The sequence below is a fragment of the Rhipicephalus microplus genome, chromosome 4 (assembly GCF_043290135.1).
Source record: "Rhipicephalus microplus isolate Deutch F79 chromosome 4, USDA_Rmic, whole genome shotgun sequence".
NCBI classification, from domain to species: Eukaryota; Metazoa; Arthropoda; class Arachnida; order Ixodida; family Ixodidae; genus Rhipicephalus; species Rhipicephalus microplus.
The window spans coordinates 122,652,661-122,666,104 of record NC_134703.1 but is presented as its reverse complement, the minus strand read 5'-3'; the positions used below and the strand labels follow the sequence as shown (position 1 = coordinate 122,666,104).

General features: G+C 45.8%; 1 protein-coding gene across 8 annotated transcripts in view; it reads right to left on the bottom strand.

The window, feature by feature from the left end:
- LOC119172328 (uncharacterized) overlaps positions 1-13,444 on the bottom strand; it is a 182,162-nt gene that overhangs the window by 133,051 nt on the left and 35,667 nt on the right. For all 8 annotated transcript variants that reach the window (XM_075893600.1, XM_075893598.1, XM_075893604.1 and 5 more), the window contains 3 exons: positions 11,056-11,129; positions 7,216-7,316; positions 4,896-5,013 (listed from right to left, as the gene is read on the bottom strand). In XM_075893600.1, the coding sequence (XP_075749715.1) occupies positions 4,896-5,013; positions 7,216-7,316; positions 11,056-11,129 (293 nt within the window). The remainder of the gene's footprint in view (positions 1-4,895; positions 5,014-7,215; positions 7,317-11,055; positions 11,130-13,444) is intronic.

The following is a 13,444-nucleotide window of genomic DNA, read 5'->3' as shown; positions in this document are numbered from 1 at the left end:
TGGGGAAGTACTGGAGCCCACCGATGCCCATTAGCATTGTAAGACAACACTGCAGGACATTGTTCTCTAGCTCGAACTGCCGTAGCTGACGACGTAGTCTGGCATTAGGTGGAGAAGGCAAGCAATTCAAGTATTCGATGATGCAATTACAGTAGGTGGTGGCAAACTGAGCGCTGCTGTTTAAAGATAGCGACCCAGCAACTGCCAGGGGTGATAACGTGAGTGATGGGGAAGCTGCTTGATCACCTGAAGGGCACTCAAGATGCGTGGTTGGAGATGAAAGTAGCAGCGGGCAGCGAGAGAGAGCGTCGGCATCTTGATGCTGTTTGCCGGACCTGTACACAATATCAAAAGTGTACTCTTGCAAACGAAGTATCCAGCGACCGAGGCGCCCAGACAAATTCTTCAGTGAAGACAACCAGCATAGAGCATGGTGGTCGGTAATCACAGTGAAGTGGCGTCCATACAGATAAGGTTGAAATCTCTGGATGTCCCAAACGACAGCGAGACATTCCTGTTCTGTTATCGAGTAGTTCTGCTTCGCAGGTTGTTAGTGCGCGGCTGGCATACGCAACTACTCGTTCACGTGAAGTGTCGTCGCGCTGGAGGAGGACAGCACAGACTCTGTGGCCGCTAGCATCTGTGTGCAAGAAAGTGGGAGCACTCTCGTCGAAGTGACGGAAGACGGGGTCTGATGTCAAAGCACGTTTAAGGGCTTTGAAAGCACACTCGCACTCGTCAGTCCAAGTGAAGGCCTTTCCCGACGTCAGAAGCTTGTGTAACGAACCCGCAATGGCAGCAAAGTGACTGATGAAGCGGCGGAAGTAAGACGCCAGGCCCAGGAAACTTTGCAATTGTTTTTGATTGCCCGAATGAAGAAAACTAATTACGGCAGCGAATTTGTCTGGGTCAAGTCGAACACCATCTTTGCTTACAAGGTGACCCAATACTTTGATGTTTGTGCAGCAAAGTGGCACTTCTTTGTATTGAGCTGAAGGCCAGTGTTCGAAATGCACATTAGAACTTTGTCCAAATGCTTAAGGTGCTGAGGAAAAGTGGAAGAATAAATTATGATGTCTAAATAACATAAGCAGGTTTTCCACTTGAGACCACGTAAGACAGTATCTATCATGCGCTTGAATGTTGCCGGAGCGTTGCATAAGCTAAAAGGAATGACGTTAAACTCGTAAAGCCTGTATGGCCTTGCAAACACTGCTTTCTCCTTGTCTGCTTTGCGCATAGGCATTTGCCAATACCCGGATCGAAGGTCGAGACAGCAGAAATACTCTGCACCTTGTAGGAAGTTGAGGGCATCATCTATGCGTGGCAACGGATATACATGTTTTTTTCATGATCTTATTGAGCGCACTGTAATCAACACAAAAGTGGACAGAACCATCCTTTTTCCGTACCAACACCACAGGGGACGACCAAGAGCTGGATGAAGGTCGAACAATATCCCCTTTGAGCATGTCGGCGACGTTTTCCTCGATGATTTGCCGTTCCGCCGAAGACACAAGGTAGGGCGGCGACCTTCGGTTTCGATGCTGTGCTCCGCAACGAAGGCGCGGCACGGAACCTTGGAACGTACGTCAAACGAAAGGCTGTGCTTTTGGAGAAGGTCTAAGAGGTCTCTCTTTTGCTCGGCTGTGAGGTGAGGACTTATGATAGCATTTAAAGCAAGAGTGGTAGCCTTGGTATCAGTTGAAGCAGACAAACACTGTGATTCTGCAAGAAGGGGAATCGGCGCAGAAGGCTTGCTGTCAGGGAAGCAACTCACAGCAGTGCCTTGGGGTAGCATCATTGGCGAAGAAGTTGGAAGGCGGGAACCAATGCTTTATTGTCGTTAAACCACACAAGGCCAGGTGCGGTTGTTAAACCACACAAGGCCAGGTGCAGGCGAAATGAAACAATCATCGGCAGCAACGAAACGGAAGCTGTATGGATCGACATTGGATGAACTCTGATTAGCTGACATATGAATTACTCACTGACGGCACAATATGAAAGCTGATGCCAAAGAAAGGAAGTCCCATCCTAAAATGAGTGTGTGAGTGCACAAAGAAAGTACAAAAAACTGAATGTGGTGAAGGATGCCATCTATGAAAACGCAGACGGTACAAACACTTGAAGGCCGAATAGGGACTCCACCTGCGCAATGAAGGGGAGGCCCAACATAAGGCGTCCTAACTTTTTTCAAGCTGGCACAAAAGTCTGCACGAATTATGGAAAAAGATGCGCCTGTGTCTACCAGTGCCTCAGTCTCTATACCTTCAACATACACTAATAAAACATTTGATAGGCTGTCCGGAGGAGTTTGACGCAGTTTGACAGATGCAGCTTTCCCTCCCGAAGCTGCACTATTTAGTTTTCCAGTTGGCGGTTGGGAATTGAAGTAGAAGGTCGAAGTGGAGAAAAGGAACATTGCATCGGTGAAGGGGAGCGATGACGCGAGAAACGGGGCCTATTAACCGAGTCGAAGTTCAGCGGAGACGGCGACTGACGATGCGCTGTTTTGATACAGCCAGCGATAGGGCGGTCCAGTGGTGTAGAAATTGCCCCGTTCAAAGTCATCGTAGCTGTGTCTTTGGTCTTGCTGACGGCATTGGCAGAACCTTGAAATATGACCACGGACGCCGCAATAAAATCAAGTCGGCCGCGTGGTGCGCCAGGCGTTGTAAGGCTAGGCAGATGCTCGCGGTGCGAGTGAGTTGAGCGAACCATGCACTCCGGGCGCTGGTAGCTGCATTGGACTTTGCTGGGGTGCAGGTGTCATAGCAGCAGCCTGAGCATAAGTAGGCATAGACACGGGATGTGAGCTCAGAACAGATGCGTCAGTCATCGAGGCCAGGCTTTGGTGGGGCCCGGCTGTCATTGCAGGAACGTGAGCATAATTTGGTATGGGCACAGGATGTGAGCTCGGAACTGGTGTGCCAGTCATCAAGGCCAGTTCCTCCCTCACGACGTTGCGTAAACTAGTTGCAGGTGGCGTCATTAAAATATCAAGGTGGCGAGGTGAAGCCTGTGCATGAAGTTCCTCGCGGATGATAAAGGGGATATATTCACGCAGCTCTGTTGTGTCTTAGCTCGAGTTGAGATAAGACGTATCGGGTTGCACCCGAGTGGCCTGAAGCTCCTGAAGACGCTGACAGGTAGCAACATCGGCTACGATCTGGGGGTTCCGCACCACAAGTGCATTAAAAGTGACTGTCGCGATGCCTTTGAGCAGGTGGTGCGCACTGTCGTTTTCCGCCATATAGCTGTCGATGCGGCGGCACAGGGCGAGAACATCTTCAATGTAGGAAGTATAAGACTCGCCGGGGCGTTGAACACGTGCACCAAGCCTCTTCTTGGCGATATCCGAGCGCACTGAGGGGTTGGAGAAAATCTCCCAGAGCTGATGTGTAAAGGCGGGTGATGTCGGAAAATCGGTAGCGTGGTTGAAAAACCACGTCTTTGCGACGCCGCTCAAGTAGAATGCAGCGTGGGCGAGTTTCGCAGGCTCATCCCAGTTGTTGATGGCACTCACACGGTCATACTCCTTGAGCCAGTCTTCAACGTCCTCACCAGGAAGGCCTGCGAACAGCGGAGGATCCTTTTGAGGGTTGGTGACCAGGTGAGAAGGGTTTCTTGGCGGTGGGAGCGGTGGCGAAGCGGCCGCACTGGGCTGGTCGGCTTGGGTCGTTACTGAATCAAGGTCATTTAAGCAGCGGCCTGAACGGAGCTCCAGGGATGTGTTCTAGAAGACTCTGGGGGTGTCCAAGAGTGCGAGAGGATGCAGGGACTGGGCAGCACTCTCCACCACTTGTAAGACAGTGTCCAAGACCCTCAAGACTTCTTTATTGTCTCGAGTAGATGCCCCACAACCAAAACTGGAGTGGTGATGATGAGTATGTACAGATTAGATGGGACGCATAGATAATGCTCACAATATGATAAAAAGAAGTGAGATAGCGGTACTCAAAGCGTTTATTACTAAATGAACGGATGGACAGACACACGTACAGAGGGACCGGCACACTAGAAATGGACTGGTACACAGACGAATTGACGGACGCTTTGGGGCCCACTCATGATCCTGCAATGTTTTTTTTACGTCATATCTGTGATAGAAGTATGTCAGTGGAGCCGTGATGGACCCCGACATAAAACACTTTTGTAATAAAGGACATGTTTTCCAGCTATAAGACACCGTGAATTCGGTTGCACTGGCCATTATTAAATTTTTTATCAGAAAGAATGAGCGAATGGTAGCCAATGCTGTGAAGAAGCAGGTGACAGGCTGCCCGCGTGTCACCACTGTATTGCAGTGAAGCATGTCTTCGTTACCGCCAGCGCACATTTTACCCGACCACGATCAGCTTTTTCATTTTTATTTATTTATTTATGGCTACGCCAACAGCAGCGAAGGCTGCGTTTCTCTTCGTTTGCAGCACAACTGGGACCAAGTACTGCCAGAAAACGTAACCTCTGGAGCTGCAAACTAGGCAGCTTAGAAGACGACCGCCACAAACTACTTTCAATATTTGAAAGTTCCTTGCATACCCCTTTTTGTATGTTTCATTATCCAAACATCCACTTAATTCGAAGAATTTTCACAGTCCCAGTAACATTGAATTAACGAGGTTTTCCTGTACTTTACTGTCAACACCCTCTAAATTCGGGCTGAATGCAAGCATTCGGTAGTTATGTATACAGTTTTTTGGACAAGTTTAAGCGCAATAAGCATTGAACTCTTCTGATGCACTAAGTTGTGAAAGCATCCCCTTGGCAAAAGCAGTGACTTCCCTGCGAGTACTGCATTTCTACACTCATGCATGATTTCAACACGAGCTGCAAAACATGAAACTGTTGTTTTGGAAGGGATAAAGAAAAGAGCCAAATATATTGATTACCTTCCCGAAATTCGGCTGGAGGATTACAGCACGGCGAGCGTCCAGTTCCACCTCCTTGAACTTCTGTAGTTGGAGTGCACTCAGTGCTCGATTGCTGTACAAGATGTGGCTGAAGCGCCTGTCGTGGAGCAAGGGCATGTCACGCAGATGGCAAAAAGCACAAACTACTTTAGTGTACCGTATTTTCTCACACATGACAGACAGCTGCTTGTAGATCACAGCCTTAACAATCCGCAAAGGAAGAAAAAAAAACCAACACTGCTGTGCACATTGAATATCATGGGTAACCTGCACCCCAATTTCAGTTGAAGATTTTCTGAAAATCACGAGCAGGTTATGCACGAGAAAATACGCTGTGGGAGACTGACACCGCCAACTAATCTGTCTTACCAGATCAAACACCTGTTAAGATTTCATTTCATCGTAATTCAGCACAGTCAAACTGCAATACAACAAAGATGAACTTGTTGAATTTTAAAAACAAATCTAGCATGGCACTAACATCCGAGAATGAACCGTTGCATACAAAGGACACGCTCAAGTGACAACTTTAACTTCCCTGGAAAAACTTTAATTCCAGTGTAATTTGTGCCACCAGATTTGTGGTGCACTTCAAGCAGTTTTGAGCACCAGGAGTTTTTTTTTTAACTTCAACTCTATGTAACTCACGCGAAAATTTCCGCATTTTGTCCAAATCGGAATGTAACTGTCATGGCAGTTGATAGATACCAGGGTTGCCAACACAGAAAATCAGCCTTGTCTTCAGCAAGTGTGCAACAACATGGCTTCGCCCAGTAAGTACACCGAAATACCTCAGGTTCTGAAATTTTCTGCACTGTGAAAGACACAGGCAATGTCTTTGTTATTGCTGCCATTCTAGTTCAGTTGTAGGCCTGAACCATTTCAAGCCCCAATATATACAATAGACTGCTTTTAAACGAAACCCGAACGGACCAGTAAATTGTATTTCCTTTAAGAGAAGTCTCGTTTACTGAGAGATAAACAGTGGTATAATATTCAAGTATGAAACCAAACATATTGGTATCAGTTGTTCCATTTAAGCAGCAATTTAATTTAAGAGAGTTTTGTTTAATAGAAGTCTATAGAGGAAGCCACGTTTGGTAGGCACCTACTGCCTTGCAATAAATTGTTACATTGTAGGGTAGACAAAAAACTAACATAACAGAATAAAAACATTAGCAGATACCGAACTGCTGGTACGTGCTGCCTACCATCGACCGCAAAGCTGGGGTGGGAACGGGTGTTGTTGTTCGCGGTTATATCAATTTTTTTACTGCCACACAGCACATCCTTAATTTTTTTGTTCCATGTATCAACACTTTGATAGCAGAATCAAATGCGACCATGGTGTGCATAGTAAAGTATGCTACCATGGTCGCTATTGGGTAGATATCAATGAGAAAGACAGACTGATCGCAGATAGGCTGATAGACTGCTCTAGAGACAGCCCACAGCCACAGTTGCCAAAGACCGTTGAAAATTAGTACTGGAGTCGAGTGGTAAACTGTTCAGCTCATGAATTTAGGAATGGATGAGCCTAGGACATTACACTGCTGGTCATCACCGCTTACATAATGAAAATGTCGTGAAGAGGCTCCCTGTTACATGCTCACGTGGTCCGTAAACTTTTTCGGTTGTGTTGTTGCTTTGGGACACTGTGGATTTTCCCTGAATAAGCGATTTCACCAGAAACCAGCATGCACTGCAGGCTGCTACTCCCCTCCTGAGCGCAACCATTGCATAAGAACGCAGCTAAAAATTCCAATTGGGGTAATATGCACACACAGATATCTGAATATTAAAGCATATGCTTACGTAAAGCCCCCTTCCCCACCTACCTCCCCCCCCCCTTTTTTTTTAAAGTGGTTTCATTGAAACTCATTTACTACTTCTAACTGATTCAAGGAACAGGAGGATGCCGACAAATAAGCAATTAAGAAGCCCCATCATATCCGTGTTGATCAGGTCTGCTTGCCGACCTTGTTGCAGCACATGAGTGGAATGAAGTGTAATTCAGAATGGTCACAACCGTGCTTGAAAGTGACTATGTGATGGCACTGTGAATTATGCTAATCTTTCTGAAAATGTTAGTTAAAGCAATGGACAGTTTCATAATACACTAGCCAAAGGCACGCAATATTCACGATGAACAACAATACAGACCATGATTGGCGCCTGAAAAAGAAAAATAACGAGGAAAAAAAAAGGACACCTGATAGCCCATTCATACCCTCACAAAGCACAGAACAATGCACATAAGCTAAGATTTAAAAACTTTTTTTTTAGGTCAGAAGCTTACATATCTACAATCGCGTTCGTGTAGTATACAAAAGCCTCCTGATATGCCTTTTCCTTGTATTTTATATTTCCGCATTGCTTGAGCTCGTCTGCACGACTCCCCTGAAAACGAGAAAATTGAGGACGATAAGTTATTGGAATCGCTGGCAAATAACAAAGCAATCAGAGTGAAAAATAAGGCAAACGCAAACAAGGAACGCGGCACCAGACACCACAGGTGCTACGCTCAACTGCATCGCGCAGTCCACGGAGCACATAAACAATCGTATTGAAAATTTGCACTTGCTGTAAATATGTGGCCCTGTGTTTCTTGTCCATATTTGTATTATATTGCACAGTCTTGCTCGATATGACAATCAACACAAGAGCACGAGGCTTCAAGAGTTCAAAAATTACGCATGGCGTCCACTGGCCCTTATCTCTATAACTAGATGCGGTTCTCCTTACTTTGAAATGATCCCAAATAAAGAAATAACATTTAGTTCTAATAAAAACAAGCTGAAGCCATGTGCGGTCTTTGAACTCGTGGCGCCATGCGCTCTCGTGTTAAGCGCGTCTTGTACAGTTGAATCCCCCTATGCCTCCCATAAGGGGGTTCCGGGGAGCAATTCTTGTTCTCTACATGAGGTCCCCCTTACAAGAAGAATGCCACATATGCACTTTCTTATCAAGCCCCATTTTATTACAGGCACACTGGTGTTTCTTATACCCAATAATCTCTTACATCAGTGTCTGATATAAAGGGAATCCACTGTCCACCAGTGGATCCATCAATGTGAAGTTACTCCGTGTCCTATCTAAAAAAATAATGGTCAGGAATGCGTACTGCACCATTCTACGGACATGCAATTACAAGTGTATACTGTATTTACTTGCATAATCCTTGCACTTTTTTTTCACAGAAAATGGATGAAAAGTTAGGGGAGGGGTCCGAGAATTGCGCGGGAAATTTTTTCGTCAAAACGTACAGAGTAAAATGGGAAACGAAGTGCATGCTAATCGGGATTCTCACGCCAGCAACTAACTGAAAGTTTTGTGAAGTACTAATTAAGACTCACCTTAACTATAAAACCACAAGTTCAACACAACATAAGATTTATTTGAGGCACAAAAGCCACAAGCAAAAAGTAGAGAATAAGAATACCGTACAAAAAGCTTGTAGGCATTGTGGGCATTCATCACTCAACAAGGGCCTGCAAAAAGTCAGCGTACGATGTCAATTTCGAGCTGACGACCATCTAACACGGAATCGTCCGCGATGCTTTCATCCGACAAAATAAAGTTTTGCCATGCATCGCAGCCTTAGACACACAGAAGGCCCAATGCATCAGTGGCTTTAAGCTGCTCGTGTTGTCACCAGTAGCAAACAATACTCGACTCTGAATTGCCTACTGGCAGCCCTGTTGCCATCGTTAAGCACAAGATCGAGCATTTCCAACTTGAAAGCAGCCGTGTAGCTTTCGTACCGCCCCATAGTGTAACCACAGAAAGGACACAAGTCACAATACACGCCCGCATAGACACTCTAATTATATATTAAAAAGTTGGTTTATCAACAGTTCATATAATTAAGCAAAGTGCAATAAATTTATCTACTTCCTCCAAGCGACTACAAACATTTCTTTGGTACTCTTCCGCTACATGCCACTCTCTTATTTTTCATCTACACTAGGCCTAGAGTACTATGGAAGATAAACACTAATCTGAGGATTTATTTGCCAAACCAACCCTTCATCGTGAGGCACATGGCATTATGGGAACTCTGAATTGATCCTGACCCCTTGGGGCTTTAGGGGTGCACCTAAATCAGACCGTGTAGGTGTTCAGGCATTTCGTACTCACTAAAGAGTGGGCGCGAATTTAACCTGTGCCTATGAAGTTAAAAACGGAACACTTAACCTACTACCACAATATCTCTAGCAAGCGCCCCTACCTGAGCAAGCGCCCTCCCCCTTTGTTGGAAGATTTCGAAATATGTGCCCCGATTCTTCACTCCTGCCATTTCCACTGTTTCATACATCATTGTAATTATTTGCCTGATAAAGGCAAACGAAAACAGTGAATGCATGCATATTCGATAAAGCATTTCGTTAAAAGCACCGGTGTGTATTTGGCGGCTTCACAAAACACTTTGGCTCATTCGCATAATTGTGCGTTACAATTGCATCACTTCAGAACTACTGGACAGGGAATTAATACATCTTCACAGAGTGGCACAACTTATGGAAGACTCAGCAGGATTTCGTCAATGCGTGTGCTCAAGTTTATGTGGTGATTCATAAGCGAAAATGTAGCTACACATGATAAGCGTTGCCAGCTGCAACGTCCAGCTGAGCGTCTATAGCTGGTAGCGTGTAGTACGTTGCCTACTAAGCTCACTGCGTCGTGGCCGCTCACTGTAAAGACGTGTGCATTTGCATTTCTGCAGGGACGTCTTTTTCTTAGTGCTCGATGAGCTTCAAACCATACAAGGGTGCGATAAGTATTTCATCAATGCAACACAGCGAGCTGCCTTGATTTCCACAAGCAATGCACACTTTATTAAAGTAGTCCTGCACACAACGGTGCAGTAGCGAACGACGAGTGTTCAGTACGTTTACCGTACACTTATGCAAGTGATAAGAGCGCTAGACCGCTAAGCCACATATACGGCCCAGGAGGCAGTTCAGTTCACGATCTAGATTATCATTGTTGGTAGATTTGTCGCGATGATGTGCTGGCGCATTCGTCAGTAGCTGTCACCACGCTCCCGTCCATTTCCGTGCAGCCATCACAGCCCGCGCACCGAAGTAGGAGTGGTCACTGCATGTCTACTGTTGATGCACTTATCGTAAAAGCACGAAATCGAAAGTTCTTTACGGTACATATCCAACTGAGTTTTCGAAAAGGCTCAATATTCAAGTTACCTGAAATATAGGAAACTTTGAAATATGTGCTTTTCGAATGGAATACGAATATTATGATTGCAATGTTCAACAAATGTTTCCTACTTTGAAATTTTCCCAAACGCCTAAAAATTCAATAATCAATAAAGCTGAACCTCTTTTTAAGACACTATACCGGGCAGCCAATCTTGTATCTTATATAAGCAGGGTACCCACATATTCATTTTCTTAACCCCTATTTACATGTAGACATACTTGTGTCTCTCGTAGCCATTTGCCTCTAATATCAGTGTTTCTTATAAAGGGATTCGACTGTATTAAAGGGATACTGAACAAAAATTGGAAAAACTAACGGAACTTCAAAATTCCACTCAAAAGATGCCACTGTTCTGATAAACGGAGTTTATTTCATATTTTTCAACAGTTTGTTGTATTTTTTCATATATTGTGAGTGCGCGGCGGCTGCTCGCAAGCCCGAGCAGTGACGTCAAACACACTGGGGCGCATCAGGATGCACGCGTTTTCATCCTCCTCTTTCTCCTGCAGTCCTTTCACTCTGCTCTTTCCCTTCCACAAAAGCGCTTGCGCTATGCCCCAGCCAGAAGCATTGTTCGTTGCTGTTGCTGTTCATACAGGTTCTGGAAACCAAAGTGGAAAGTGAGCAAGTCCAGAGCCGCATGCAATAGCTAGCATTGTTGGCTTGCCAGTTTGACGTCACCCAACGTCACATCCTTTCGTTCAAACCGCTGCTAGACACGACAGTTTGTGAAAGACCCGTTAAGTGCATTATTTTTCCGCAGTTTCTGCTTGGAATGAAGGTTGTCTGTATCGATTTCAGCATCCAATCTATTGATCTGGCTGATAATTTTGGCGGCAAAGATTTTGTTCAGTATCCCTTTAAAGAAATCAAATACCTTGAGAGTTTATACTTATGAGCAGACAAAATAAATCATTACCTTTAGATTAGACTCGCTGTCCCACCTTATGTAAGTCAACATGGTGTCCAGGGCCCCGTGGCAATGAGCAAGTGCTGTCATGAAAAAACAACAAAAGGCTTTTACTGTGAAGAATACGCAGTACAGGGGGTGATACGTACTGCCGCGGTACAACGCGAACAAAACACAGGTACGTCTTGAGACAGCGAAAGCAGCATGTTCTCAACAGCTGAGCCACAAGATTGTACTCTTCGTTCTCGAGTAAAGCCAGAGGCCCACTACCAGGTGTCCCTCAAATCCCCTCCCATCATCGTTTTCGTCGACACGTAGACACGCATCATTTGCCTCCCTGTCAAAGAGCATCACCCCGATGCGAAGTCAGTAATGCAGTTTTTTTTTTTTAAAGGAAAGTCTCACGCAATCACTCGCTGATGTAAGGCTTCATGCACACTACGTGAACAAGTTCAGGATGGTGCTGGCGATGCCTCGTACTATACGAACTGTCGGGAACGACTTCGTAAGTGACATCACTCAGTTGTCGCAGCACTCGGTATGATCCAAATTATCTTCTTTAAGAGCTCTTCGGAAAGTCCTCGTTTCCGAATGGGCGTCCAAACCCATAATTTGTCGCCAGTTCGGTAGACGACTGTTCTGCGGTGAGCATTGTAGCGGCTTGCATCGTACTCTTGCTGCTAATGGATTCGTAAACATTCAAGTTGCCTAGCTTCTTTCACGCGTTCCATAAACGTGTCGGCATCTGGATCAATGTCACCACCTTCGTGCGGTAACATCGCATCTAAGATGGTTCATACTTCTCGTCCATGAACGAGACTGAACGGGGTCATACAAGTCATTTCTTGCTTGGCCGTGTTGTATGCAAACGTTATGTAAGGCAAGATTTCACCCCAACTTTTGTGTTCAACGTCTACATACATCGAAAGCATGTCTTCAATGGTTTTCTTCAGACGCTCTGTCAGCCCGTTCGTTTATGGGTGGTAGGCGATGGTCTTAAAATGCATTGTTCCACACAGCATCAGGACGTGATCCAAAAGAGCTGCCGTAAATGCGGTTCCTCTGTCCGTGATCACGACGATTGGTTCGTCATGCCTCAGTACAATATTCTCGATGGAAGATCTTGCCACTTCCGTCACGTCACGACCGTCACGACGATAACCCAGCGGTTCCCTGTAGTAGAAGTAGGTAGTGGGCCCAAAATGTCCATGCCAGTCTGGTCAAATGGAGTCGTTGGGACCTGCACCGGTTGCAGCTGGTTTAGTCGGTGGTGACTTGGGTCACTGGCAGTCGAGACATGTACAAACGTGGTGCTTCATGGCTGTGGTTAGTCTTGGCCAGTAATACCCTTGCTGTACTCTGGCCAATGTTCTCGTGTAACCCAAATGGCCAGAAGTCACCTCACTGTAGCATGCTTTGAGTACTTCGGTGCGAAGAGCTGCTGGGATGACGAGCAGATAAGCAGATCCGTCGACAAAAAAGTTTTTTTTGTAGGGTACTCAACTCCGAAAACAAAAATATGACAACACTTTTGCGAAAACTCTTGGAGACTTCTGAGATCTGCTATCTAAGTAGTTAATTAAGCCAAGCAACTGAGCGCCGTCCCGTTGTTGCTGCGCAATAGAGGTCGTGTCGAGGACACCGAGAAATGCTGTTTCCTCCTCCTCGGACAGGGTTGCCGACTCAATGGGTGAACGGGAAAGACAGTCAACATCCAAATGTCGCTTCCCTGACTTATGTACGATTGCCATATCGAACTCCTGCAGCCCGAGTCTCCAACACGCTAATGAGCCAGTACGGTCTTTAAGATTCGTTAACTAACACAGTGACTTGGTGGTTGCTAATTACATTGAAGGGGCGGCCATATAAATACGGGCGAAATTTTGTAACTGCCTATAACACGGCGAGACATCCCTTCTCAGTCATGGAGTAATTATCCTCGTCGCATGTTAGTGTTCTGCTGGTATAGGCAATGAAACTTGCTGTGCCCTCTTGCTGCTGCACAAGCACAGCTCCCAGACCTACATTGCTAGCATCGATGTGAAGCATCGTAGGGGCTTTCTCGTCAAAGTGGGCAAGGTACAGGAGGTGTTTTTAGTTGCTGGCATAAATCGTTAAAAGCAGCTTCTTTGTTCTTCCACTCAAAGGTGACGTCTTCTCTCATGAGGCGAGTTAATGGTGATGCGATGCTTGCAAAGTCCGCGATGAATTGTCGATAATATACACAGAGGCCGAGAGAGCGTCTGACAGCCTTTTTATAGGTCGGCACAGGGAACTGTGCAACGTTGCCATTTTTTCAGGATCGGAACGAACGCCTGCATGACTGACTACGTGACCAAGATATTGCAGCTCTTTGTAGCAAAAGTAGCGTTTCCCAGGCTTCAATGTCAGGCCTGCA